The sequence below is a fragment of the Saccopteryx bilineata genome, chromosome 4 (genome assembly GCF_036850765.1).
Source record: "Saccopteryx bilineata isolate mSacBil1 chromosome 4, mSacBil1_pri_phased_curated, whole genome shotgun sequence".
In the NCBI taxonomy this organism is placed as follows: domain Eukaryota; kingdom Metazoa; phylum Chordata; class Mammalia; order Chiroptera; family Emballonuridae; genus Saccopteryx; species Saccopteryx bilineata.
The window spans coordinates 291,562,785-291,590,596 of record NC_089493.1 but is presented as its reverse complement, the minus strand read 5'-3'; the positions used below and the strand labels follow the sequence as shown (position 1 = coordinate 291,590,596).

The window sequence follows — 27,812 nt, the reverse complement described above, 5'->3', positions numbered from 1 at the left end:
CGGCTGTCCCTACCGCGCCTGCGCGCTCCCGCCCGGTCTCCATCTTGGAATTGGGAGGAAGAGGGAGAGGGAGACCGGGACGAGACCCGGGTTGTGGTGCGGAGAGAAGCTGAGACTGAAGAGAAGGAGAGAGGGCGCCGGGACTGCCCCTAGCTACAATCTTTCCGCTACCCTCAGGAGGGAGAAGGAGAAGGGGAGGAGACCGGGGCGGGAGTGGGGGCTGTCACTCTCGGACCCTGACGTGAGAGGGGCCGTTGGGCTGGACGTCTTAGAGGTGGGCTCCCTGTCGGTGGCCGGAGACCTGGGCTCTGGCCCTTCGGTCCCGAATTTCCGGGCTTGACCCCTCGCTTTTCAAATATCTGGGTATCAGCCCCACAGATTCCAGATACCTGTGACTCGGGTCCCAACCTCTAAACCTGGGGCTCTTGTTTTCTAGGATTTCAAATATCTGGGGTTCAGGCCCCTGCGTGCACCAGTATCCAGGGTTCATTCCCCACGTGTTGAAATACCAGATTCAGCCTCTCTCCCGTTCGAATATCTGGGGTTCAGACCCCATAATCAGAAATCCGGGTCTCGGTAACTGTCGCCCTCGAGAAGGAGGACTGGACCACGAGGTCAGATCAGGTTGTCATCCCCTCCCCTCCAGGGGAGGCTTCCCGGGCCCGCCCCTCAGGAAGGGAGAAAGCCGAGGAAGAGGTGGCAAGGAGAAAGGTCTCCTTGCCCCTCTCCCAGCTTGGCAGAGCCGCTGGAGGACCCCAAGAGGAGTCGGCAGCACTGGGGCACCATAGTGACCCCTACCAGGTGAGACGGTGCAGGGACGTGGGTCTCTGTGTCTAGCATTGAGAAGAAAGGGTGCTACTTTCTCAGCAGCTGGACCTGGGGTAGGCCCTTACCTCAGGATGGGGAAGCCCAGTTGGGCCAGTGGTCAGCCTCTGGCCAGCATTGCCGTCTGCTGACACCCTCTTCCCCTTTCTCTTCCCTTCATTATGTCTGTTTGATGGGGGACCTCAGGTGACAGGGTCTCTCTGATGTCATGGGGGGGTCACGCCCTGCGTGCTTGAGCTAATCAGATGGGTTTGCACCCTTCTAATCTTCCCTGTTCACTTGGCCCCTCACAGCTACCTCTTCCTCTATGATTATAACCCTTTTTAACTGATTGCTCTGATTGTGTTGATTCCCATGCCTCTCATCCCCATGGTGGGTCTGCTTATGTTTTTTTAGCCAAGGTCTTGTTGGGTTTCTTGTCCTTTCAAGGAAGTGTGTGTGTGTGTGTGTGTGTGTGCATTTGTGTTTGGTGGTGCCTGGCAGTATTTTTCTCCAGCTATGTAGTTACCTTCCAACCTCTTGCTGTGATCATATAAATAATCTCATACGTTTGTCAAGTAATCTATCATTTACAAAGCACTTTACATCTGTTCTCTCATGTGAACCCCCACCCCCGTCTTCATCCTTTTACTGCTATCTTCCCATTTCATAGTTGAGAATATTAAGGCCCAGAGTCATTGCCCAAGGTTACCCAGTGGCTGAATCAGGATTTGAGTTGGGGTTAGATTTAAGAATGAGAGGAAGAGGAGCTTCCCTTTTAGGAGAGCTACCCTCAGAAGCTTTCCTGGTGGGAGGCTCCTGCCTTCTGCTTCATGGATTTTTCTCTCCACTGTGACCTTCATCTTTACTGAAATCCCAGTCTTTGGCCTGGGTTCCTGAGAAGGCTCTTAAAGCCAGGCTACTGGGCTAGGATGATCTCCAAAGTATTAAAGCCTTGTGGTGACTCTGGAGGCAGGAAAGGAAAAATCCATATGCTGAATGTCTGCATGGTGTTCCTGAATATGGGATCTCATTAAAAATTGCATGACAGCCCTATGCTGTAATTCATTGTTGTACTGAAAGGAAGACCACATATAAGGAACTTAACTCAAAGCCCTGTTGCTGTACATTGCGGATGAAATGAACCACTGGTAGGGTAGGCACTGACACAGTTGGATTTCCTCTGCAGAATGGAGATAGCATTGTCCATTTTAGAAGGTGATTATGATTTAGCACAGACCTTGGTAGTCGCTCAGATGTTCGATGTTATTTGAGGAAGAGGTCCCCTGAGATGTTTTTCTGGTATTCCTTACATGTGGCCTAGGGTCCTGTGTTGGCATTCTTAGCTGGGAGCTGGTAAAGAGGTCAAGAAGGTTCTTTTGGCAAGTTTGAGCACCTGCCTTTGTGTGTGGGTATGTAGTGGGTGGGGGTGAGGGTGCTTGTCAGGGTTGCTGGCAGGAGAAGGGAGATAGGAACTTGTTTTGAGCAGCCTGGGAGCTGCTGAGGGCAATCAATCAATCTCCCAAGCTATTCTGAGCCCTCTGCACACTGGGGGCCCCCAGGAGAGAGCTGGGTTTGCTCCTTGCCCTCCAGCTTCCAGTTGGGCTGAGGAGACAAAATTCACAGCACAGTGGGAAACAATGCATGACAATATAATTACATGGTGAATTTTTAGGCTCTTTTAAGGAGCAAGAACTCTGCCCTGGGAGTCCTGCTCTGCTGAAGGCTTCTTTGTGCCTGAACTCCAACAAGTGCTTAGTCAGGAGTCGGGCCTGGAGTCCCCTTGGGGGGTCTTGGCTTCGATGCAGGAGCTTTCTCTGGTGTTTGGCTGGGTGCTCTGGGAGCTCTCCCGAAGCCCTGAAGTGTTCCCGGGAAGCTTCCTGCAAGAAGGGAGGCGCACTGAGCTGGTAGTGAGTTGCTGAGAAAGTAATGAGCACACATTCCTGACTGGAGAGGAGAAGGTCCTGTTCTCTGACCTTGGGGAAGTCCTCTTTCTTTTCTCTGCCTCAGTGACCTCACCTGTGAAATGGTAACCATGATCCTGCCCTGCTTATTTCCTAGGGCTGTTTTGAAAACACAGTGGCGGAGCACCAGTGTTTGGAAAGGCACTTAACCTTCCTGAGCCTGTTTCCTCATCTGCAGAGTAGGGGTAATAGTAATAGCCTCATAAGGTTGTGGTGAGGATTGAATGAGAGATAATGCATGTAAGGTGTTGCTACTCATGTTCAATAAATGTTGTTTTTACACCACAAATGTCCTGTACCTGTGTGTGAGGCCTATGCAATTGGACTGGACAGATAAGGCAGCCCAGATCACAGAGAGGCCCCCAAAGCCAGATGCCATTTCTGTCCCTGTCCTTCCCTTTGTAGATCTCTTCCCTGCTACAGTGTCCCTAGCCCTTTCTGAGAATGGTTCTTCTGGCTCCTCTGGGCCAGTACCCGCTTCTAACAATGGCCGGATTTCCACTGCCTCCGGCCTGACCATTTCCTGCTCCCTTCCAGGGTGTGAAAGGTTGAGGGAGGAGGGGCCTCAACACCAAGGTGAATCGGAAGGTGCCTGAAAACATTGGAGTGTGGGACTTGTAATACAGGACACTTGAGAATTTGGGGTTCTGGCTGGGAGGCAGAATCTTTTATTCTTGGGGGGGAGTAACGGGCATAAGGAAATGGAACTTGTTGAGGGCTGTGGGGGGTGGTGAGGATGCTTAGCTTCCAGTCTTCCTAGCAGTTTTAGGGACTCCAGGGACTCCGGCCCCCGTGCTCTGGTTGCCAGGGCAACTTCAATTTTTTGGAGCTTTGATGTTGTTCCTAATCTCCCCCTCATGAGGGAACTAGAGAAAAAGAAGGCAGAAACTTGAGGGGCCGCTTCCTCTTTCTGCGAGCCCTCTCCTTGCTCAAAGGGTTCCGTGTCCATTCTCCAGGTCAGGCCCCACTCTCAGGGCCCTCAGGGGCCATCATGCCAGCTGGGGGCCGGGCCGGGAGCCTGAAGGACCCTGATGTGGCTGAGCTCTTTTTCAAGGATGACCCTGAAAAGCTCTTCTCTGACCTTCGGGAAATTGGCCATGGCAGCTTTGGAGCCGTGTACTTTGTGAGTTGGGGCTTGGGAGGGTAGGGTAGGGATGAGCACTACATTCTTTCTTCCATGGACTTCCAAACAGTCCTCTACACTACTTCACCACACCCGCCTTTCCTGCCTCTTGCTGTGCCAGCCAGTCTTCTTGCTTCCCAAGTCTCACGGGGTTCCTTCACTGCCTTCTGGTCTCATCCTCTAGGCCCGTGATGTCCGGAATAATGAGGTGGTGGCCATCAAGAAGATGTCTTACAGTGGGAAGCAGTCAAATGAGGTAGGTCAGGCTTAACAAGACTGGGTGGGGGACAGGAGACCCCAATCTGAAGATGCCAGCTGAGTAAGCCTCTCCTCCCTCTGACTGCCTCCCAGAAGTGGCAAGACATCATCAAGGAGGTTCGGTTCCTACAGAAGCTCCGGCATCCCAACACCATTCAGTACCGGGGCTGTTACCTGAGGGAACACACAGCTTGGGTGAGCTGGCCCCGACTCTAGCCTGATTTTTGCCCCCACTCAGGCCCATCCTGATCCTGATCTAGTCTCCTAGGTGGGCCCTGTTCAGAGTTTTGTTGCGGGGATATAGAGAAGGAGGAAGTCTCTCCCACCCTCCTTACTCCCAGACAAACCTGTGAGCAGCAGTCTGTCCAGAAGGAGAGACTGGTTTGAAGAGTGACATAGGTGGTTAGCAGTTGGAAAGGGGCACCTGGATTGGAGGAGTTGGAGATTGAATGGGTCTTTGAAGGGGTTCAGGTCGGAGAGGCCTTGACTCTAGGGATCCCCCCCATTATCCCAGTTGCCCCTCCTCCTCGTCATTACCCATGGGCATTGCCTGGGTGGAGGATATAGTGAGGAAGCTCTCTGTTTTGGATCTCTGCCCAAGGGATATGGGCTGGGGTGGCCGGTTGTGCTGATCTCTGACCCTTGACCCTTCCTTAGCTGGTGATGGAGTATTGCCTGGGCTCAGCTTCTGACCTTCTAGAAGGTGAGTAACTCTTTGTCCAACAAGTAGGAGAAAGAAGAGCAGAGAAGCTGTAGAGGAAGGGTGGAGAACTTGTTCCAGTCCCACCCTCAGTTTGGTGTTTGTCTCTTACTCCCCAGTGCATAAGAAGCCCCTTCAGGAGGTGGAGATTGCAGCTGTAACCCACGGGGCCCTTCAGGGCCTGGCCTATCTGCATTCCCACAACATGATCCATAGGTATAAGCAGCACAGCAGCTCTGATGCTGGCTGGGAGGGAAGGGTGCTCTCTATACCACTCTTGATTCAGCTGGGCTACAGCCTTCCTAGGAACTTGACGCTAACGCCCCTGCCCAGCACTCCTGAGAGGCATGTCTTATTCCTGTGCTTTTCTTCTATGGCAGGGATGTGAAGGCTGGAAACATCCTGCTGTCAGAGCCAGGCTTGGTGAAACTGGGGGACTTTGGCTCCGCATCCATTATGGCACCTGCCAACTCCTTTGTGGGCACCCCGTACTGGTGAGTGGGAGTGCTAGTGAGGAGAGAGAGCTCTCAGCATGCTGGGAGCAGGAATTGGCAGGGTCTGGGTGGGTAATTAGTCTCTTCCTCCTGACTGTTCGCCCAGGATGGCTCCAGAGGTGATCCTGGCAATGGATGAAGGGCAATATGACGGCAAGGTGGATGTCTGGTCCTTGGGCATAACCTGCATTGAGCTGGGTAAGGACATCCTCGTCTCTGCTCCCTCACCCTCTTTCACTATTTCCGTACCATACTGTCTTTCGAGGTCTCCGAGTCCTGTCCATTTTGACTCTACCCTTGATCCGCAGTACAGGCAGCTATCAAATCCTGCTGGTTCTTACACCGAAAGATTTCATAGATTCAGGACAGAATACTCTTAAAAATACTTGGACCCTGACTGGGTAGCTAGGTTGGTTGAAGCATCATCCCCATATGCGAGAGCTGCAGATTTGATCCCCAGTCAGGGCACATTTAGAAACAGATCGATGGTTATCTCTCTCTCAAATCAGTAAATTGAAAAAAAGAAAAAGAAAAAAAGAATACTTGAAACCGTATGGATATTATAGTAAATAAAGTTCAACAGAAGCATTGAAAGACTAGGTTATGGCAAGGTCTCAAAATGTGAAATAAGCCCTGGCCAGATAGGTCGGTTGGTAGAGCACTGTTCCGAAGCACGGAGATTGTTGGTTTGTTGGTTTGATCCCGGGTCAGGGCTTGTACAGGGACAGGTCAATGTTCCTGTCTCCCTCCCTCCCTCCCTTGCTTAAATAAATAAATAAATAAAATTTAAAGCTTAAAAATAAAAAGGAAACAAAAATACAAAGACCAGAGAAGAGATAATGATATATGGAGAATCTATGCAGAGAGTCCAAAAGCCAGTGAATATGGACTGTAGAAATAGAGGAACAAGAGAAGAGGAAATTATCAAAGAAATAACCTCACTTCTTAGACTTGACTAGAGACAGAATTGAAAGTGTCTTCAACTGATGACCAAGTTAAATGGAAGAGAACCTCCCTATAAAGTACGTCATAGGGAAGGAATATAGTCAGTAATATTGTAAACTCTGGTGTCAGATGGATCCTGGAAATATTGGGGGAAACTTTGCAAAGTATACTGTACACCTGAAAGTAATATAGAATAATTGAATGTAAACTGTAATTGAAAAATAAAGTTGAAAAAAAGAACCTAAAAAAAAGAAAAGATTTCATAGCATTCTCTCTTCCTGTTCTAACCCTTTTCTGAGAGCCCAGTCTCCTGTGTGATGTGCTGGTAGGTTCTGGGATGTAGCAGTGAACGAGGCTCCTGCTTTCAGGGAACTTACATTCAAGTTGGAGAAAGGGGCATGTTTTCTCTCAGCGTGCTAAAAGCCGGTGAGGAGGTTGTAAGACTAGTGCAGCTCTAAAACAAGGGGTTTGGCCCATTTCAGGGCCTGAGGAAGGCTTTCTTACAGCAGAGATGTCTAAACCACAAGGCAAATGATAGTTGTTGGAAGACTATAGGGAAGAGCATTCCAGACAGGTAAGAGCAGGCATGGGGAACTGAGACTGGCCTCAGGGATTTGGAATATTGCAGTGATGCAAAGAGCAGAGAGTGAAGCCGGAGAGGTGAGCTCCAGTGAGTTCACGAGGCCTTGAGGCCATGCCCAGGTTCTCATCTTTACCAACCTACATTATCGAAACAGCTGTTTAATGAGACGATGTTTGTAAGGCCTCCAGTAGGGTGGCAAGAATGGAATAGCTGTCCAAGAAAGAGATTGTTAGTTGTTCATATCAACAACTTCCCGCACTGGTTTTCCTACCGCCAGTCTCTCCTACTACAGTGTCTTATGTCACAGAGATCTTCCCAGGCTCTGTCCTTTCGCCTCCCTCCTCAGGCCATCAGTCGTTCCCCATCGCTTTCAAGACTTAAGTTATCCTCCATCTTTCCTTACACAAGCTAAATACTCTACTTCCTAAAACCTGGCTCCCTCTTAGTGATCTCCACCCCGAGGGTGCCGTGAACTTTTCCACTTTCTCGCCTTGGTTGATGTTCTGTCCTGCCCAAGGGTAGAGGTTTATACATGTCCGTCTCTGTGTGTCTACATTTACCACTCAGGCTACAAGACAGGCGATGTAAATATGTCAAGCAGGCCAGATATGAGAAAAGTCTACTCGGTTCCTGAAACTAGCATTGCAGGAGAGAGGCAGCCAAGATGGCGGAGTGCTGAGGGAGAAGCCAGTTTGTGCAGAGAGAAGGAGATGGGGAACAAAGGTGAATAAGGCTGGTGAGCTAGAAACCTTTGATTCTAGGAATACTGTACTCAGATGAGTCAGTGGCTTTGGGAGCCCTGAGTGGAAAGGGAAGTGTTTTCCCGCTTTGTGTAGTTCTCGCCCGTCGGGTGCTAGCTAGTATTAAAGATAGTGGCCCACCAAAAAAAAAAGTCTAAAACTATTCATTTTATTCCTAGTTTTGGTAGAGACATGGATACAGAGAAGTATTTTGCTTTGATTAAAAGTAAACCCTGCCTGACCTGTGGTGGCGCAGTGGATAAAGCGTCGACCTGGAAATGCTGAGGTCGCCTGTTCGAAACCCTGGGCTTGCCTGGTCAAGGCACATATGGGAGTTGATGCTTCCAGCTCCTCCCCACCTTCTCTCTCTGTCTCTCTCTCTCCTCTCTCTCTCCCTCTCTCTCTCTCTCTCTCTCCTCTCTAAAATGAATAAATTAAAAAAAAAAAATTAAAAAAAAAAAAATAAAAGTAAACCCTATCGCCTGACCCAGTGGTGGCGCAGTGGATAGAGCGTCGGACTGGGATGTAGAGGACCCAGGTTCAAGACCCCAAGGTCGCCAGCTTGAGTGCAGGCTCATCTGGTTTGAGCAAAAGCTCACCAGCTTGGACCCAAGGTCGCTGGCTTGAGCAAGGGGTTACTCGGTCTGCTGAAGGCCCACGGTCAAGGCACATAGGAGAAAGCAATCAATGAACAACAGGTGTCGCAATGAAAGACTGATGATTGATACTTCTCATCTCTCTCCGTTCCTGTTTGTTCCTGTCTGTCCCTCTCTCTGACTCTCTCTGACTCTCTCTGTCTCTGTAAAAAAAAGAAACGAAAAAAAAAAAAAAAAAGTAAACCCTGTCAATCCTGAGTATAAATGGCAATTGATACGATCAGAGAAGCAATATGAAGAAGCCTGTGGCAAATGGGAGAGTGCTTCTCTTCAGCTCAATCACATTGTTATGCAAGAATGCAGGCTTCAGTTTTCTGGATCTCATTTTTAAAGAGAAACTTGAGATTTAGATTATTATTATTTAATTGTTATGTGGAATTTAATCTCAAAATCACTGTGTAGGCGGGGAAAAAAAACCAGCACAAAACATTTGCCTGAGCCACAAGGGACTCCTGGCTTGGAACTTCTGATCTGAGCCCTGGCTGCAGTACCCCTTTTCCAGAAGACTTTCTGACTCTTCTGCAAATGGACCAGCTTGAAAGCCCACACCACGTACCCACCTTCCTAGCCGTTTTCCTGTCTCCCTCTTGTGCCAGTTAACAGTTTGAACTTGATATTATTTGTACAGTTCTATTTCATCTTTTCTGTTAGGCTGGAAGTTCCTTGAGGGCAGGGCCTACCTAGCTTTTGTTTATCTTGTTCATAACACTGCAAGCTTTCTGCTCTCATTTGGCACCTAATAAATAGTTGGGCTGAGCCTGACCAGGTGGTGGCGCAGTGGACAGAGCGTTGGACTGGGATGCAGAAGACCCAGATTCGAGACCCCGAGGTCGCCAGCTTGGGCACGGGCTCATCTAGTTTGAGCAAAAGCTCACCAGCTTGAGCCCAAGGTCGCTGGCTCAAGCAAGGGGTTATTTGGTCTGCTGAAGGCCCGCGGTCAAGGCACATATGAGAAAGCAATCAATGAACAACTAAGGTGTTGCAACGCGCAATGAAAAGAAAAAACTAATGATTGATGCTTCTCATCTCTTCGTTCCTGTCTGTCTGTCTCTATCTCTTTCTGACTCTCTGTCTCTGTAAAGAAAAAAAACAAGTTGGACCGAAAACAGTGTGCTTCCTTCTCCGGTGATCTCCCAGACGTTCTTTTCTTTGACCCCTGTTCCACTTTGTGCAGGGGAGAGAATGGGTGTTGCATTCTACGAGGGACTGTACCAAGATTATGTGACATGCGCAGGGTTATGCAGCAAGGAAGTCAGGGAGCTGGAATGTGAACCCAAGTCTTCTGATTGCTGTTCCAGTCTCTACCCATCTGCCACCTCTCACTTCTCCCCCTCTTGACCTTTCTCTAGCGGAACGGAAACCACCGCTGTTTAACATGAATGCGATGAGTGCCTTATACCACATTGCACAGAACGAGTCCCCTGTGCTCCAGTCAGGACATTGGTAAAGACTGGGATTCCTGGGCCCAGGGGTTAGGCCATAGGGTGAGATGGCCTGACTCATGCATGCCTTCCCTGCCCCTCCCTGGCCCTCCTGTCATTACTAGGTCTGAGTACTTCCGGAATTTTGTTGACTCCTGTCTTCAGAAAATCCCTCAAGACAGACCAACCTCAGAGGTTCTTCTGAAGGTGAGGGCTCACTGGCCTAGCTTGTTAGAGCCACAAGAAATTCCTCAATTAGTGATTCCCACTTTCTCCTTTACCAAGAACTTCTTGTATGAGTTCCCATCCCCATCCCCCGGGACTCTGTTTTCCTAGATATTGTCTATCAAACTGCATTTATTTAAGTTATAATTTGTATTTCCATCTTTTATTAATCAAAGATGTATATAATTGCCAGCCAGAGCTTCTGGTCAGCGTGCGATACCCAGGGTTACCACACTGATCTGATGTAAATCATGCCAAAAGCCTATGTAACCTTGTCATGGGCACATGTATGATTTTCCTTAGGTGTTTTTTGAGAAGTAGAGGGCACCTCATTCCCTTCACAGATCCATGGGGGCTTAAAGAGCTCTAGCTGGGAACCGATGTAGATTGTCTAGTTTGACACTTGTTTTATATTTGTGGGATACATTATGAGGCCCAGAGAGGCCTCGTGACATGTCCAGGGGCATGCAGCACTTTGACAGAGGACCTGGACTAGAATCCAGATCTGACTGTTCTTGACCATCAGCCCTGGCTGAACGAATGAGAGACTGGGAAGCAGAGATTGAGTAGTGGAAATTAATGTGGAAGGAGGGGTTGGGACAGGCCAGCATCAACCCATGATGATCATGAGCCCCAAGGGAGTGCCTCAGGCCAGAGGGAATGCCAGCATCCATAGGGTGTTGAGGATGAGGGAGCGGTGCTTGGCAGCAAGCCATGGTGCTCTCTCTCCCCAGCACCGCTTTGTGCTCCGGGAGCGGCCACCCACAGTCATCATGGACCTAATTCAGAGGACCAAGGATGCTGTGCGAGAGCTGGACAACCTGCAGTACCGCAAGATGAAGAAGATACTGTTCCAAGAGGCACCCAATGGCCCTGGCGCTGAGGCCCCAGAGGAGGAAGAGGTGACCCAGCTTGCCTGCCACCCTTGACCACCATGTTCTACTTGCTCCTGGAAGCTACTTGGCCCCCTTCCCCACCCCTCCTTACACCCACTGTCTTTCTGTGCTGCTTCCATGTGCACACCCATCATTCCCCTTCCCTGCCCAACAGCCTCTGCCCTGTCTGCAGGAGGCGGAGCCCTACATGCACCGGGCGGGGACGCTGACCAGTCTAGAGAGTAGCCACTCGGTGCCCAGCATGTCCATCAGCGCCTCCAGTCAGAGCAGCTCAGTCAACAGTCTAGCAGATGCCTCAGACAATGAGGAGGAAGAGGAAGAGGAAGAGGAGGAAGAGGAGGAGGAGGAAGGCCCTGAAGCTCGGGAAATGGCCATGATGCAGGAGGGGGAGCACACGGTCACCTCGCACAGTTCCATCATCCACCGGCTGCCGGTATGCAGCTTACCCCGAGTAGGCCTGACCGTGGAAGGGCCCAGCCCAGCTTTCCTCGGACATAGTCTGGTTCTCTGCCCTCCCTCCCAAGCGTGACTGATGGCCTCCCCTCTAAACCTACTGGGTCTCCAGGGAGCTTCCTTTGGGCCCAGTGTTCTCTGAGGCTGAGGTATTCTTTCCACCTACCCTCCAGGGCTCTGACAACCTGTATGATGACCCCTACCAGCCAGACCTGACACCAGGTCCTCTTCAGCCACCTGCAGCCCCAGCTCCCACCTCTACCACCTCTTCTGCCCGCCGTCGGCCCTACTGCCGCAACCGGGACCACTTTGCCACCATCCGTACTGCCTCCCTGGTAAGTGCAGCCATGCTTCCTCAGCCTGAAGGCCCCAACATATCGAAGTCCAAAACTGATTTTTTTCCTTGTGGTACATGAGGAAGTCCAGGTTCTGCCTTCACTATAGTTACTGCCTCTCACTTTCTCCTTACTTCAACCCTGTCTTCTTCCAGCAGACTGTTTTGGTCACACTGCCCAATGCGACCCGTCCACTGGAAGTCACAGACCTCCAGGGAGATGGGCTGCATTAGGTGTTCCTAACTTGGCAGACTCTTTCATTTTCCTGGCTGGGTTTTAGTAGCATCCTGGCCAACCCACTGCTTTACACCCCTGTGCAGTACTGCTGCCGAACAGCATAATGACAGGTGTGCTGGACTTGGATTGTGGAGGGCCGGGGCTCTATTCAGGTGTCTGCCTCCTACCAGTGATTGGTCCTCAGGCCCACACACATGCCTATGTTAATCCTCCCAGCTCCTCTAGGAGGGAGAGGGTATGGTCCCATTTGGGAGATGAGGGGTCCTGCTTGCCCAAGGCACTTGCCAAGTACCTTTGATGGTTTCAAATTCTGTAAGCAGGATCTTGGTCCTTTCCTAAAATTAAGTTATAGCAGTGTTTTTCTCAGTTGATAGGAAAAAGTGGGTAGATTTTTGTGTGTGTGTGTGTGTATGCTAGGGACAGAGAGAGACAGAGGGACAGACAGGAAGGGAGAGAGATGAGAAGCATCAATTCTTCATTGCGGCACCTTAGTTGTTCACTGATTGCTTTCTCATATGTGCCTTGACCGGGGGCTATAGCAGAGCAAGTGACCCCTTGCTCAAGCCAGCGACCTTGGGCTCAAGCTGGTGAGCTTTTGCTCAAACCAGATGAGCCCGCGCTCAAGCTGGCAACCTCGGGGTTTCAAACCTGGGTCTTCCACATCCTAGTCTAACGCTCTATCCACTGTGCCACCACCTGGTCAGGTTAGATGGATGTTTTATAAAACACAGTTTTTCATCCATCTTTTGATAAACACTTGGATTACATTCCTGCTTATCTGCAAGCACCAATAATCCCTGAGAGGCTACTGATTGGTCTAGTACAGCGGCTCTCAACCTGTGGGGCATGACCCTGGCAGGGGTCGAATGATCAAAACACAGGGGTCGCCTAAAGCCATCGGAAATACATATTTTATTATTTAAAAATGTATTGTATAATAAATACGTATTTTCCGATGGCTTTAGGCGACCCCTGTGTTTTGGTCATTTGACCCCCGCCAGGGTCGCGACCCACAGGTTGAGAACCGCTGGTCTAGTATGTGCCTATGGTCTCTGCATGTGACTGGTTTTTTGACAGGACAACTTTCCAGATCCTGTGATGCTTGGTTCTTTGTGATACTGTGCAGAGGTCCGTAACCTCCAGGGAATTGGCCACCTGTACTAATCTGGGTTCCACTGTAGCCCCTTAACAGTAGATCTGAGTTCAAACCTCAGGTGAGGACATACAGGCCCAGTGGTCTTGTTACTGTAACATCTCATGGCCTAGACTCCAGCTCTGGGCTTAGGCTGTAATGGTCTTCAGGGTTTGCTGAAGGGGGAGGAAGCCAACACTTACTGGTTCAGAGTGTTCTAGACACTAGTACGTATGTTTCAGAGTTCATCCCTATGGCCCCCTATGGGGATGTATTACTGCCCCACATAATAGATAGGAAACCAAAGCTTAGTAACCTTAACTTAAACATCACATGGTTAGTAAGTAGCAGAGCTGGGACTTGGGCCCAGGTCTGTCTGATTTTTTTTTTTTTTTTGAGAAAGAGACAGAGATAGGGAGAGAGATGAGAAGCATCACATGTAGTTGTAGCACTTTAGTTGTTCATTGATTGCTTCTCGTACATGCATTGACTGAGGGGCTTCAGCTGAGCCAACGACCTGGGCTTTAAGCCGGCAACCATGGGATCATGTCTATGAGCCCGTGCTCAAGCCAGTGACTTTGGGGTTTTGAACCTAGGACCTCAGCACCCCAGGTTGACACCACCAGTCAGGCTGTCTGATCATGCCTTTTTTTTTTTTTTAACAGTCACTGTTTCTTTCTTTTTTATTTTTTTTAATTTATTTATTCATTTTAGAGAGGAGAGGGAGAGACAGATAGAGGAGAGACAGAGAGAGAGAAGGGGGGAGGACCTGGAAGCATCAACTCCCATATGTGCCTTGACCAGGCAAGCCCAGGGTTTCAAACCGGCGACCTCAGCATTTCCAGGTTGACGCTTTATCCACTGTGCCACCACAGGTCAGGCTTTTTTTTTTTTTTTTTTTTTTTTTTTTTTTTTTGTATCTTTCTGAAGTGAGAAGCAGGGGGAGGCAGAGAGACAGACTCTTGCATGCGCCCCACCAGGATCCACCCGGCATGCCCACCAGGGGGCGATGCTCTGCCCATCTGGAGCATTGCTTCGCTGCAATCGGAGCCATTCTAGTGCCTGAGGTGGAGGCCATGGAGCCATCCTCAGCGCCCAGGCCAACTTTGCTCCAATGGATCCTTGACTGTGGGAGGGGAGGAGAGAGGGAGAGAGGAAGGAGAGGAGGAAGGGTGGAAAGCAGATGGGCACTTTTTCTGTGTGCCCTGGCCAGGAATCAAACCTTGGACTTCTACACGCCAGGCCAATGCTCTACTGCTGAGCCAACTGGCCAGGGCCTGATCACTTTTTTTTTTTTTGTGGCAGAGACAGAGTCAGAGAGAGGGATAGATAGGAACAGACATAAAGGGAGAGAGATGAGAAACATCAATTCTTTGTTGCGGTTCCTTAGTTGTTCATTGATTGATTTCTCATATGTGCCTTGACCAGGGGGTTACAGCAGACCAAGTAACCCCTTGTTCAGCCAATGACCTTGGGCTCAAGGTGGTGAGCCCTGCTCAAACTCGATGAGCCTGCGCTCAAGCTTGCGACCTCTGGGTCTCGAACCTGGGTCCTCCGCGTCCCAGTCCGATGCTCTGTCCACTGCGCCACTGCCTGGTCAGGCCTGATCACTCTTAACTAATCTGCATTGTTCCTAATTTTATGAGAGGCACTGTGCTTATTACCTTTTATCATCTCATTCAGTCACATCAACTTGTAAGTTGATTTTTTAACTTTTTTAAAAAATGTATTAATTTGAGAGAGAGAGGGAGATAGAGGGGGGAGAGAGGGAGAGAGAGACAGGAATATCTATCTGTTTCTGTATGTGCCCTGACTGGGGGTCAAACTGGCAGCCTTTGCTTCAGGACAGTGCTCTAACCCAGTGGTCCCCAACCTTTTTTGGGCCATGGACCAGTTTAATGTCAGAAAATATTTTCTTGGACTGGCCTTTAGGGTGGGACGGATAAATATATCACGTGACCGAGATAAGCGTCAAGAGTGAGTCTTAGACGTATGTAACAGAGGGAATCTGGTCATTTTTTAAAAATAAAACATCGTTCAGACTTAAATATAAATAAAATGGAAATAACGTAAGTTATTTATTCTTTCTCTGCAGACTGGTACCGGTCCGCGGCCCAGGTCTTGGGGACCACTGCTCTAACCAACTGAGCTGTCCAGCCTAGGCTCAATTTTTTTGGATTTTTCTTTATTACATTTTTTTAAAATTCATTTTAGAAAAGAAATACAGAGAGAGAGAGACAGAAAGGGGGAGGAGTGGGAAGCATCAACTTAATAGTAGTTGCTTCTCATATGTGCCTTGACCAGGCAAGCCCAGGTTTTCAAACCAGCGACCTCAGCGTTCCAGGTCGACACTTTATCCACTGCACCACCACGGGTCAGGCCTGGTTGTTGTTTTTTTAAATGAGAGAGAGACTGAAAGAGACAGTGAAATAGAGACAGAAGCAGAGACAGGAGGGGAGAGAGATGAGAAGCATCAACTCGTAGTTACTTGTTAACTGATTTCTTCTCATGTGCCTTGACTGAGGGCTCCAGCCAAGCCAGCGACCATGGGATCATGTTTATGATCCCACGTTCAAGCCAGCGACCTCGGAGTTTTGAACCTGGGTCCTCAGCGTCCCAGGTCAACGCTCTAGCCCCTGTACTACCACCTGGTTAGGCAACCTGTGAAGTCCATGTTATTTCCATTATCTATTTGAGGTGGCAGGCTCAGAGAGGTTATGTGTGAGGAGTACCGAATGAGAATTAAATCCATGGCTCTCAAATCCATGTTCTTTCTCCATAGAGCATGAAGACTTAGTAAATGGGGGTCAGGGCTGAGCCCCACTGATCCTCTCTCCTGCCCCAGGTCAGCCGTCAGATTCAGGAGCATGAGCAGGACTCGGCTCTGCGGGAGCAGCTCAGTGGTTATAAGCGCATGCGACGCCAACACCAGAAGCAGCTGCTGGCCCTGGAGTCGCGGCTGAGGGGTGAACGCGAGGAGCACAGTGCGCGGCTGCAGCGCGAGCTCGAGGCTCAGCGGGCGGGCTTCGGGGCAGAGGCTGAGAAGCTGTCACGGCGGCACCAGGCCATCGGTGAGAAGGAGGCGCGAGCTGCCCAGGCGGAGGAGCGCAAGTTCCAGCAGCACATCCTTGGGCAGCAGAAGAAGGAGCTGGCGGCCCTGCTGGAGGCGCAGAAGCGAACCTACAAACTTCGGAAGGAGCAGCTAAAGGAGGTGGACTAGGCAGCGGCAGTGGGCGGGGCGGGGCTGGGGTGAGGCGGGCCCTGACCCTGCCCTACCACTGCCCTGCCCAGGAGCTCCAGGAGAACCCCAGCACCCCCAAACGGGAGAAGGCTGAGTGGCTTCTGCGGCAGAAGGAGCAGCTACAGCAGTGCCAAGCTGAGGAGGAGGCGGGCCTGCTGCGGCGGCAGCGCCAGTACTTTGAGCTGCAGTGTCGCCAGTACAAGCGTAAGATGCTGCTGGCACGTCACAGTCTGGACCAGGATCTGCTGCGAGAGGTAGGTCCTCCCAGCCCCCCATGTCCCAGACCGCAGCCCCCTTTCCAGTTACCTCGCTGTGTCTGTCTTCCCCTCTGGCTCCTTTGGGTGATGCCTGCTCCTCTTGAACATCCCTTTTGCTTCTCATGCTCATCAGACCTTGCTGGAGTTTCTTTAGAACTCTGTTCCCAAGGCAGCCAGGAGCTTGGTTCCCTTGTACCCTCATCTCCACACCTCATCTCTCCACCCTCAGAGTTTGGGGTCTGCTCGGAGTTTGGGGTCCTCACTCCCATGACACCAGCAAGGCTTCCTGACGGGGCTCTGGGCCCTGCCTCTCTTCTGCTTCAGGACTTGAACAAGAAACAGACACAGAAGGACTTGGAGTGTGCGCTGCTGCTGCGGCAGCACGAGGCCACACGGGAGCTGGAGCTGCGACAGCTTCAGGCCGTGCAGCGCACAAGGGCAGAGCTCACCCGCCTGCAGCACCAGACCGAGCTGGGCAACCAGCTGGAGTACAACAAGCGGCGGGAGCAAGAGTTGCGGCAGAAGCACGCGGCCCAGGTTCGCCAGCAGCCCAAAAGCCTCAAAGTACGTGCAGGCCAGCGTCCCCCGGGCCTCCTGCTCCTCACTCCTGGGGCTCTGGGACCACCAAGCACAGGCTCCCCTAGAGAAGAGCAGCTCTGCCCAGCTGGCCAGGAGGCAGTCCTGGACCAAAGAATTCTGGGAGAGGAGGAGGAAGCAGTTCCAGAGAGGATTCTGGGAAAGGAAGGGGCCACCTTAGAACCAGTGGAGCAGAGGATATTGGGGGAAGAATCAGGAACCCCTAGTCCCAGTCCACAAAAGCGAAAGAGTTCAGTTGATGAGGAAGTTTGGGATCTTCCTGAGGAGGAGATGGAGGAGCTTCGAGTTCCATCCCTGGCACCTCAGGAGAGGAACGTTGTGGGTCAGGAGGTGGCTGAGGTCTGGAGGTTGTGGGAGAAGGGGGCTGCGAGCCTCCTGGATGAGGAATGTGAGCTTGGCTGGGTCCAGGGCCCACCACTGACCCCAGTCCCGGAGGAAGAAGAAGAAGAGGAGGAAGAGGCTCCAATTAGGACCCTGAGAGATCCTGGAGATGGCTGTCCTTCACCAGACATTCCCCCTGAACCCCCTCCAACGTATCTGAGGCCTGGCCCCGCTAGCCAGTTCCCTGGACTCCTGTCCCATGGCCTCCTGGCCGGCCTCTCCTTTGCGGTGGGGTCCTCCTCCGGCCTCCTTCCCTTACTCCTCCTGCTGCTGCTCCCCCTGCTGGCGGCCCAGGGTGGGGGTGGCTTGCAGTCCTCACTGCTGGCCCTTGAGGTGGGCCTGGTGGGCCTGGGGGCCTCCTACCTACTTCTTTGTACAGCTCTGCACCTGCCCCCTAGTCTGTTCTTACTCCTGGCCCAGGGCACTGCACTCGGAGCTGTGCTGGGTCTGAGCTGGCACCGAGGCCTCATGGGTGTCCCTCTGGGCCTTGGGGCCGCCTGGCTCCTAGCCTGGCCAAGCCTGGCTCTGCTCCTGGCAGCCATGGCAGCTGGGGGCAGTTGGGTGCGGCAGCAGGGCCCTCGGATTCGCCGAGGTGTCTCTCGGCTCTGGTTACGGGCTCTGCTGCGCCTGTCGCCCTTGGCCTTTAGGGCCCTCCAGGGCTGTGGGGCTGTGGGGGACCGGGGTCTGTTTGCACTGTACCCCAAGACCAACAAGGATGGCTTCCGCAGCCGACTGCCTGTCCCTGGGCCTCGGCGGAGCAGTTCCCGTGCTGCTCGACACCCACTAGCCCTACTGGCCAGGTTTTGGGCCCTGTGCAAAGGCTGGAACTGGCGCCTGGCACGGGCCAGCCAGGGTTTGGCCTCCTGCTTACCTCTCTGGGCTATCCATACACTGGCCAGCTGGGGCCTGCTTCGGGGTGAACGGCCCAGCCGTATCCCCCGACTGCTACCACGTAGCCAGCGCAGGCTAGGTCCCCCTGCTTCCCGCCAGCCACCACTAGGGGCTCTAGGTGGGCGGAGATCCCGAACCCGTCAGTCTCGGGTCCTGCCTCCCTGGAGGTGACCAGCTAGCTCTTCACCACCCCAAACCTAGAGCATTGAGCACTTTATCTACCACTACTCAGTGAAGATTCTCCGCCTCAGTCCTCCCTGTCCTCCCTCCTCCTCAGAATGCTTCCCCACCTCCCCCTCCTACACCCCCACTCCCCAGCCCTTTGGACCTCTAACCAGGCAGCTTCCTCCACTGTGGAGCCCAGAAGTTCCACTGTGCTCTCCTGAAGCTCCCCCCTAAGTTATTGCCTTTCTCCCGCTGTGTGTGTGCTCATCCTCACCCTCATCCACTCAGGCCTGGGGCCAGGGGTGGGGGGGTGGGAAGAGTCATGTTTTTTTTTCTCTCTTTGATTTTGTTTTTCTGTCTCCCTTCCGACCTGTCCCCTTTCCCCCACCAAAAAAAAAAAAAAAAAGAAAAAGACAAACACAAATAAAAGATCTGAGCGGAACTGTACCTTTGGCCCAGGCTGCCTCTGTCTGCTTTGTCCTGCCGCCTAGCCTCCCTGGTATGCCCCAGTTCCATGACCTCTTCACTTCCATCTGCGTTATCTCAGCCCCTTTCCCTCCTCAGCCTCATCCTCTCTGCCGTCATAGCTTTGTCGCATCATGACCACCACCAGCTCGGGGTCTGGGCCTCTTTGAGCCTTGACCTAACTTCTTGGTCCCACAGTTCCCATTTGTGGATTACTTAGGAGAGTCCTTTGGTTCCAAGGCCTTTTTTCCTTATCCCCTGCTTTGTCGAGACCAACCTGTTTCCTGTGTGGTTCCGTTCCTTCTGGGAGCTGAATCTCCCTCCTGGCACCAGCAATACCCCAGAGGGCTGGGGGATGGGACTGGAAACACCCCGCAGTAGAGAGGTGATTCGGGGAGGCCAGGCAGAGAGTATGGGGGCCGTGGAAATGGGATTGGTTTGGGACTTGGAGCGGGAGCTGAGTGCATAAGGGACCAGCTGGAATGTGGAGATCTGGCCAGGGTGGCAGCTGCTGGCCCCTTGACTTTGTCAGGCCCTTTCTGGCCACGTTCTTTGCCCCTTTGCCTTACATGGTCCAACATGGGCCAACCTGTTTTTGTCCGTTTCTCAGCTCGGTGCTTACCCTCCTCCCCTCCTTCCCACCCAGAGGTGCTGAACCTGGGCCTTCTTCTTTAGCTGTGCCGCTCTCTTCCATGGACGTGTTGTGTGACTTGGTTTTCTCACCCTTCTTGTACACATTCTGTATCTGCTCACATGGCTTCTATCTCTAGGTCATGTTTTCTCTTTGCATGGTCAAAGCTTCTTGGATGCCCTCAGTACCCTAAAGATACTCAGTTCCCTGTCCATGAACTCTCCTGCTGTTTCTTGTGAGTTTTCCACGCACCTCTGTGAACATGCTCTTGGAACCTGTCTTGTTTTCTTTGCACCTCTTGCCCATTGAGAATCTTCCTGATCTCTCTCAACACAATCCCATCTCTCCATGTCTGTATACAGTTCCCCCCGCCCCCTCTGTCTAACATGTTTTCTGTTTCTCTCCCTCTCCCTGTCTCTGTTTCTGTCTCCTCTCCTCCTCTCTTCTCCCCTGATTGTTCCTCCTCCTCCTCTTCCTTCTCTTCCTCCTTCTCCTTCTCTTCCTCTTCCTCTCCCCTGCCCCCGTTTCCCCTCGGTCCATCCACTGCATAGTCAAAGGAGCTGCAGATCAAGAAGCAGTTCCAGGAGACGTGTAAGATCCAGACTCGGCAGTACAAGGCTCTGCGGGCACACTTGCTGGAGACCACGCCCAAAGCTCAACACAAGAGCCTCCTTAAGCGGCTCAAAGAAGAACAGACCCGGAAGCTGGCAATCCTAGCCGAGCAATATGACCAGTCCATCTCAGAGATGCTCAGCTCACAGGCGGTGAGGCCTGGGGTCCCGGGAGGGAGATGGTGGAAGGTGGCCTCTATTTCCCGCTTAGTTATGGGCAGTGAAGGGGGGGGCGTTGTGGACAGAGAAGGAGCTTTTTTATTCCTGGAAAACTCAGATACTCTCCCACTGTTGGTATTCTCCACAATGGTTTCATTATCTCTCAAGTATTTTCTTAAGGTATTAACAAAGCCAGCCTGCCTACTCTACCCAGAGCCACCAAGGAAAGAGTGGCTATAGTGTTTTCATGCAACTGAGTTACTTTAATGTGTGAACAGGAAGCAAATCAAAATGCTTGTAGCCCTCAGGCCAATTTTCTTAGACTTTTGGAGGACTTTGAAGGTTGCTGTACTTAGAGTGATCACACATAACATTGGAATGGGCCACTTAAAATATACACATGGTGTAGAAAAGAATGCTGTGCGTTGCCATTTTTTCACTCAATCTCACCTCGCAGAGGTAACTTTTTAATAATTGTTCTAGATTTTTTTCTATGCATATTTGAAAAGTACATAGAATTTTTAAAAATGAATGGAATCATACTTTACGTACCGTTCTACCTTCTTTTTCCACCTAATACTTCTTGGACATCTTCCCATGTCAGGACACATACCTCATTTTTTAACAGCATAGGATTTTCCACAGTATGGATGTACCGCAGTTTATTTAACCCATTCCTTATTGGTGGGCATTTAGGTTGTTTCCAGTATTTTGCTATTACAACACTCAGTGAACACCTTGGAGCACATGTGCTAGTATACCTTGGGGGTAAATTCCTGGAAGTGTAATTGCTGTGTCACAGGGTATGATGACCTTTTATTTTGGTAGATGTTGACACTGGCTGCTGCTTGAAACCTTAGGGCCCAGGCCTAGGTGGGGCAGGGGAGGATTGTGGGGGTGGAGGAGGAGGCCCCTGAAACTAGTTCTTCTACCTTCCAGCTGCGGCTTGATGAGACCCAGGAGGCCGAGTTCCAGGCCCTTCGGCAGCAGCTCCAGCAGGAACTGGAGCTGCTCAATGCTTACCAGAGTAAGATCAAGATCCGCACAGAGAGCCAGCACGAGAGGGAGCTGCGCGAGCTGGAGCAGAGAGTCGCTCTGCGGCGGGCGCTGCTAGAGCAGCGGGTAAGAGGGCGTGTCTCCCAGGATGGGCTGGGGCGCGCGGTGGCCCCAGGCCGCTGGGCTCTGACCTCTCTTCTGGGCGCCCCAGGTGGAAGAGGAGCTGCTGGCCCTGCAGACAGGGCGCTCCGAGCGAATCCGGAGTCTGCTCGAGCGGCAGGCCCGTGAGATCGAGGCTTTCGATGCTGAGAGCATGAGGCTGGGTTTCTCCAGTATGGCTCTGGGGGGCATCCCAGCTGAGGCTGCTGCCCAGGGCTATCCCGCTCCACCCCCTGCTCCTGCCTGGCCCTCCCGCCCTGTCCCTCGTTCAGGGGCACACTGGAGCCATGGCCCTCCTCCACCAGGCATGCCCCCTCCAGCCTGGCGTCAGCCCTCTCTGCTGGCTCCCCCAGGCCCCCCAAACTGGCTGGGGCCGCCAGCACAGGGTGGGACACCCCGTGGTGGAGCCCTGCTGCTGCTAAGAAACAGCCCCCAACCCCTGCGACGGGCAGCCTCGGGGGGCAGTGGCAGTGACAATGTCGGCCCACCTGCTGCCGCAGTGCCTGGGCCTCTGAGCCGCAGCACCAGTGTCGCTTCCCACATACTCAATGGTTCCTCCCACTTCTATTCCTGAAGTGCAAGGTGGATGAGCAGAAGACGGGCAGGGGCAGGGCTGGGTGGAGCCTGATCCTGGAGGGCTGCTGAAGCTTGAGGCCCACCCAAGGGCAGGGGGCACAATGGTGGTTCCAGCTCTCCTCAAACCTCATCTCATGAGCTTCTTGGGCTGGGTCAGCTTGGGCATAGGTGCCTCAAAGCTTTGACCAGGAGCCCCTGCCTCCCCACCATGGTGCCAGGGTCTCTCTCCATCACAGCCTCAGAAAAGGAGGGAGATGTGTGTGTCAAATAGTCATCTAGTCCCCTGGGGGAGGGGAAGGGTGGGTCTAGCTATATTATATTCAGAGAACTATACTACCCCTTACAATGGGGCCGTGGACTGGAGACGCCAGGCCCCCCCAGACCTGGGACGTGGCAGAGCAAGTCTGGAGTCTGGGGCAGGGAGAACGGGAGGAAAAGGCCTTCGGAGGAAGAAGGCTCAGGATGGGGTCTTGGGGTCAGGATGCCTGGGTCTCTCCATTCCCCCGTTGCCGTCTGACGTCCTGTGCCGTCTTGTCTTTTTTTTTTTTTTTTTTTTTAATTGAGATCAGAGCTGGGACAAGGGAACAAGGGAAGGACCTTGAAAGGGGCTGCTCCCAGGTATGGGGGCAGCTATGGGAGCCCCTCCCAGCTATGGGGCTGGCACAGAGCCCCAAGGCAAGCTTTTAATAAACTGTTGGTTATTCTAACAGACCCCAGGACTCACCCTTTCTGTCTAAGGTATCTTTTTAAAGACTTCAGTGGAAGGTGATAGTGCTAACGTATATTTAAAAAAAATTAGACTGTTACTAAAAATTGCAGTGATTTTAATGACTTCAAACATGACTAGATCCAAAGTCTCAAGGGGGTCATCACACTTGACCTCTGCTTCCCTTTGCTTCAGAGATTTTTAGGTTAACTCAGGCTCTTGGCAGCTCCAGGCCTAGATCTTACTAGCAACCTCAACATCAAGAATCCCAGCCAAGTCCTGGAGTGACTTAATTCAATGGTTTTCAACATTTTTACACTTGGGAACCAGTGAGAATAAGAATTCTTTCAGGAACTGATAAGGCAGAAATCACCTTGAGTATAAGCGGATCAACTCAGATAATTGGGTCTATAGCCTGGCCAGGCTGTGGCGCAGTGTGTGGTACAGGGGATCGAGTGTTGACCTGGGATGCTGAAGACCCAGGTTCAAAACCCTGAGGTCTCTGGCTTGAGCAAAGAGTCACTGCCTCAGCTAAAGCTCCCTGGTCAAGGAACATTTGAGAAGCAATCAGTGAACAGCTAAAGTGCCACAAGTTGATGCTTGTCACCGCTCTCCCTGTCTGCCCCTCCCTCTTGTGGACCAGCATGCAATTTCTGGCTGCTGGTCCATGGACCAGCAGTTGAAAAACATTGACTTAATTGACTCCATCTGTAGCCAGAAGCCTGGGGTAGTGCTCTGATTGGTCAGGTGTAGGTCCTCTCCTCACCCCTGTAATGCTGAGTCACTCCAAGGACTAAGTGGCTGTTTTCATAAGGGAGAAGGAAGACATAAACAGCAGCTGTCCCCAAGTTATTTCATTTTATGCTTCACATTCTTCAGGCCATTTTCAGGTGCTCCTTTCAACTGTGCATTGGGTTATCAGACACAGCTGCAAGCGGGGGTGGAGGAGAGCCACACTCCTGACAGCTTGGTGGCAGACTGCTTGGCAGGGTCTGCAGGCTAGGACTTCTCTGGCTGGAGAACCTACAGGAAATTAAAGGGAACCGGACTGGGGGTGGCACACAGCCTCCTGGCCCAAAGTGTAGGGTGGGTGAGAGTTGGGGACTATTTTTCATGTGATTCAACACTCCTTTATTGAGTCTTAAAAAATAAACCCCTCAAGCACAGCACTTTAAACGGAGAACATCAAGCTGAGAAGTAGGATCCCAACAACTGCGTCCCTGGGGGTGAGAAGTCTTGAAGAAAGGTGCTTCTGCTCCGTGGGCACAGAGTTGAGGGTGGGTTCAGAGGGACACACACACACACACATGCTTTCTACAGGTGTTGATTCCCCCCTGGAGATGGGGGAGCTCAGTTACTCTCGCCATCACTGCTGATGATGCCACGCATATGTGACCAGTCTGGGCGTGGGGGGTGGTGGCACTCTTCCTCTGAGTCCAGGGTCCGGCGGTACAGCTCCCCAGGGGGGGCTACTTCTGAAGGGTTCCAGGCTGTGCATCTGCGGGGCCGACCTGGGTGGGGGGAAGAAGTGGGAGATGAGTTGTCTTAGAAAATCGAAGCCCCCCTGTTCCTGGGGAGTGGGTAGAAGCCCCGTACCTGAACAGCTGATGATGTTAGTGACGTCCAAGGAAGCGACCTCCGCGGCCTCCTCGCGCTGCTCCTTCAAAGCCCGACACTTCTCTAAAGAAGGGTTACCTGGAGCAGAAGAGGCTAGTGACCCTTGCCTCCCCAACATCAGGGCCCTCTCCCACACCCTCGAGTATGCCCAGCCTCACCCTTCATGCCCAGAGCTTCCAGCTCTGCCCGGAGGACGCACAGGCGCTCCTTGTGTGATCGGCAGGAGCCCAGCAGCTTCTTGTAGTTGCGACGGGCCCCACAGGCCCAAATGTAGCGCTTTAGCCTGCTCACAGCAGGGTGGTCCTCACCGCGGTGGTGGTGGTGGCCAGCCTGGGGAGGAAAGAAGAACTGAAGGCCAGGCCTTGTGGGACTGAGTCCAGATTGCTCTCTTCCCTTAATTGTGGCCCCCCACCCCATCTTCCCCCTCACCTTCCTGTCTTTGGGGTCCGGACTGCCACTTGCAGAAGAGGAGGAAGAGCTTCGTGTTCTTGTCTTGGAGCTCTTCCTGCGAGAGCATTTCTTCCTCTCCCCCGTGGGGGTCCCCCCTGCCTCACTGTCAGTCCCTTCTCTCTCCGAGTCACTTGCCTCACTATTGGCTGTCTTTCCACTTTCCACTTTGGCTGACTCTCCAGTGCCTTTAGTAGCTGGTTTCATCTTCCTCCCACTGTCTTCCCCACCCTCCTTGCCGCTCCCACTCTGCATTGTGCCACCCTTCCACTGGGTCCTGTCCTCACTCGTCCTCTGTACTAGTGGCTCTTCATCTTCCCCACTGGTGTCCCCGCTGCCTGCTGCTTTCCCCTCCTCTTCTCTGTCCCAGCAGTCTCCTCGCACACGCACTGCCCTGCCTTTCTTCTGTTCACTCCTCTCCTCCCAAGTTGATGTTTTCCCTCCATTGCTTGGAGCTCTGGGTTTCCAGTCCTCTTCCTCTCTGTTCTGTTCCTTCTTGGCTAGGGTCTCCTCCCCCTCACTCTCCTTTTCACTCTCCTGGTGGCTTTTAGCTCCTTTGCTTCCCACCCTCTGGGCAGGTTCCTCCTGGTCCTCACTGTCCTTTGTGGCCTGCTTCCTGCTGGCTGAAATCTTGACTGGTCCCCGCTTGTTCTTAATCGTGGTCCCCCACCCCATCTTCCCCCTCACCTTCCTGTCTTTGGGGGCCGGACTGCCACTTGCAGAAGAGGAGGAAGAGCTTCGTGTCCTGCTTGTGTTGGAGCTCTTCCTGCGAGAGTGGTTCTTCCTCTCCCCCGTGGGGGTCCCCCCTGCCTCACTGTCACTTACCTCTCTCTCTGAGTCACCTGCCTCACTATCGGCTGTCTTTATACTTTCCACTTCGGCTGACTCTCCAGTGCCTTTAGTAGCTGTTTTCATCTTCCTCCTGCTGTCTTCCCCACCCCCCTTGCCGCTCCCACTCTGCCTTTCACCACCCTTCCACTGGGTCTTGTCTCTTGTTACAGGTTTCGTCCTAGTCCTGCCTTTAGACTTCTTTTCCACAGCCTCCTCTTCCTCACTACTCCTTTCTTTCCAAATCTTACTTATAGCAGAGCCCTCCTCCTCCTCCTCCTCCTCCTCACAGCTCCCCTTCACAGCCTCCTCCTCTAATCCAGTCTGTGCAGTAAGGTCCCTCCACTGTTCTCCCTCATCACTGCTCTCAGCTGCTTCCCTTGAGGCTCGCTTCCGCCTCTCCTCTGCCGGACTGACTGCTGCCACCGTCCCATTCTTTGCTGGGGCGCTGAAGTAGTCTGGACTGGAGGCTGCATCGCTGCATTCTGGAATGTGGAGAGAAGAGAAGATTGGGACAGGTTCCTCCTGTCTCCTCTCCCTCCATTTGGGATAGGTTGCCTCAAACCCTGCTCTGATAGATGGAGGGAACGACAGCAGGAAATGGCCATCAGTCCACCCTGTTCCTGTTTCCTGACTCACTGACCTCACGCCCTCAGCCCTCATCCAATGCCTTGGGATATAATACGTGCACAGTAAATAACTGAATGGATCACTATGCAAAAGGCACTAACCTGACTCCGAATTCAAACGAAATCTTTTTCTCTCTGAGTCACTGCAGGGTGTGGCAGGCCTCTTTGCCCTCTTGACAAGGTCTAGCCCTTCTTGTCTGGCACCCGCTTCACCAATCTGTTCGTGCATCAAGAGGCAAATCGTGTAGTAAGGTGGTGTCCAGCCACACCCCCTCCTCAGGCCCTACTTCTCGGCAACAAACCCCGCCTCTCATGGCGGGGGCCAAGCGCCCATACCTGCATCTTCAGCAGCTCCTTCTCCACCAGCCGCTTCAGAGTCTGTTTCTCCTCGGGATCCAGGTGGTCGCGGCCGGTGTGAGACAAGAACCTCCGCCGCACGATGGAGTGCGTTAGCGTGCTGTGGAGACACGTGTCAAGGCGGAGTCCCCCTCCTGCCCCTGCCCTTTCCAACCCCAACCTTGACCCCAACCTCCGGTGCACCTGAGGTCCGGGCGGCCTCGGAAGAAACTACGGGTAAATTTCCGCATCTCGTTCTCCCGCGCCATTTTGCTCTAACTGGGATTGGTGGGCCGCTCTTTTTTCTCCTCGGCCTCCGTTAGTGCCTGTGACAGGCTTGCGCACGCGCCGTGAGGGGAGGGACCTTTGCGTGTCGGTCACGGGCTGTTTGGACCGAGAACTTCGGAAGACAAAACTTGCTTTTCCCGGAAGTTGGGGGGGGGTGTCTCGCGTCTCCTTCCCTTTCTTAGAACCAATCGTTCTTAAAATTCTCGTTAGTAACTGATTAGAAGCAGAAACCTTTGGGTGTAACGTCATCAACTTGCGACGCTACCTCCGTCTTTGGTGACGGCCCAGGTACGCCACTGTGATTTCGAAAGCAGAAGAAAAAGGACATCTCTACTGAAAACCACGAATCCCCCGGGGGAAAGTCTTGTGAATTCCAATCGCTGAGCATATTTAGAAGAAAGGGCTGCCTGACCTGTGGTGGCGCAGTGGATAAAGCGTCGACCTGGAAATGCTGAGGTCGCCGGTTCGAAACCCTGGGCTTGCCTGGTCAAGGCACATATGGGAGTTGATGCTTCCAGCTCCTCCCCCCTATCTCTCTCTCCTCTCTGTCTCTCTCTGTCTCTCTCTCCTCTCTAAAATGAATAAATAAATAAAGAATTAAAAAAATGAATAAATAAAAAAATAAAAATAAAAAAAAAAGATAAAAAAAAACAAAAACAAAAACAAAAAGAAGAAAGGGCTACCTGCAGCGCTCGCCATCTTTGTGACGTCAGGACCTCGGCGACACCATCTTCAGAGTAGCCCGTTGAAACCAAGTTCCTTTCCCGGTATTCTTTGAGAGGGCAAAGAGTGTGGTTAAAATCCTTGGGCGCGGGGCCCGCCGGGAGTTGTAGTCCCAGCGGACACAGGTTTACCTAGTCTCCGGA

The 27,812-nt window shown here is 52.3% G+C and overlaps 2 protein-coding genes and 1 long non-coding RNA gene across 5 annotated transcripts; 2 read left to right on the top strand and 1 right to left on the bottom strand.

The window, feature by feature from the left end:
* The first annotated feature begins 37 nt into the window (after nt 1-37).
* TAOK2 (TAO kinase 2) lies at nt 38-22,818 on the top strand. 2 transcript variants are annotated; one of them, XM_066275594.1, is made up of 19 exons: nt 39-801; nt 3,725-3,891; nt 4,076-4,147; nt 4,243-4,344; nt 4,807-4,852; nt 4,969-5,065; nt 5,230-5,343; nt 5,450-5,541; nt 9,617-9,710; nt 9,814-9,895; nt 10,648-10,815; nt 10,982-11,242; nt 11,436-11,597; nt 15,812-16,177; nt 16,258-16,461; nt 16,789-17,028; nt 20,146-20,358; nt 21,304-21,486; nt 21,572-22,818. In XM_066275594.1, the coding sequence occupies exons 2-19, from the start codon at nt 3,760-3,762 to the stop codon at nt 22,091-22,093; spliced, it is 3,150 nt and encodes a 1,049-aa protein (XP_066131691.1). In that variant the 5' UTR covers nt 39-801; nt 3,725-3,759; the 3' UTR covers nt 22,094-22,818. The 2 variants fall into 2 exon arrangements, with proteins under 2 accessions (XP_066131690.1, XP_066131691.1); XM_066275593.1 differs by lacking the exons at nt 20,146-20,358; nt 21,304-21,486; nt 21,572-22,818 and having other exon boundaries at nt 38-801; nt 16,789-18,751.
* On the bottom strand, nt 22,627-27,769 carry HIRIP3 (HIRA interacting protein 3). 2 transcript variants are annotated; one of them, XM_066275596.1, is made up of 7 exons: nt 27,630-27,769; nt 26,659-26,779; nt 26,425-26,539; nt 24,848-26,178; nt 24,577-24,766; nt 24,398-24,496; nt 22,627-24,312 (listed from the first exon to the last, which is right to left on the bottom strand). In XM_066275596.1, the coding sequence occupies exons 2-7, from the start codon at nt 26,662-26,664 to the stop codon at nt 24,152-24,154; spliced, it is 1,902 nt and encodes a 633-aa protein (XP_066131693.1). In that variant the 5' UTR covers nt 26,665-26,779; nt 27,630-27,769; the 3' UTR covers nt 22,627-24,151. The 2 variants fall into 2 exon arrangements, with proteins under 2 accessions (XP_066131693.1, XP_066131692.1); XM_066275595.1 differs by lacking the exon at nt 27,630-27,769 and adding an exon at nt 26,863-27,160.
* Nucleotides 26,779-27,268, top strand: LOC136334841 (uncharacterized). Its single transcript, XR_010731225.1, has 2 exons — nt 26,779-26,895; nt 27,157-27,268. It is a non-coding gene; the product is annotated as an uncharacterized lncRNA (long non-coding RNA).
* Nucleotides 27,770-27,812: the final 43 nt, after the last annotated feature.

Coding starts and splice junctions, on each gene's coding strand:
- HIRIP3 (XM_066275595.1), bottom strand. CDS start 26,927: ATGGCGCGGGAGAACGAGATGCGGAAATTTACCCGTAGTTTCTTCCGA. Junction 26,780..26,862: donor CGAGGCCGCCCGGACCTCAG/GTGCACCGGAGG, acceptor GTGTCTCCACAG/CACGCTAACGCACTCCATCG. Junction 24,767..24,847: donor CGGACCCCAAAGACAGGAAG/GTGAGGGGGAAG, acceptor CCTGGCCTTCAG/TTCTTCTTTCCTCCCCAGGC.
- TAOK2 (XM_066275593.1), top strand. CDS start 3,760: ATGCCAGCTGGGGGCCGGGCCGGGAGCCTGAAGGACCCTGATGTGGCT. Junction 5,066..5,229: donor TCCCACAACATGATCCATAG/GTATAAGCAGCA, acceptor CTTCTATGGCAG/GGATGTGAAGGCTGGAAACA. Junction 16,178..16,257: donor GGAAGGAGCAGCTAAAGGAG/GTGGACTAGGCA, acceptor TGCCCTGCCCAG/GAGCTCCAGGAGAACCCCAG.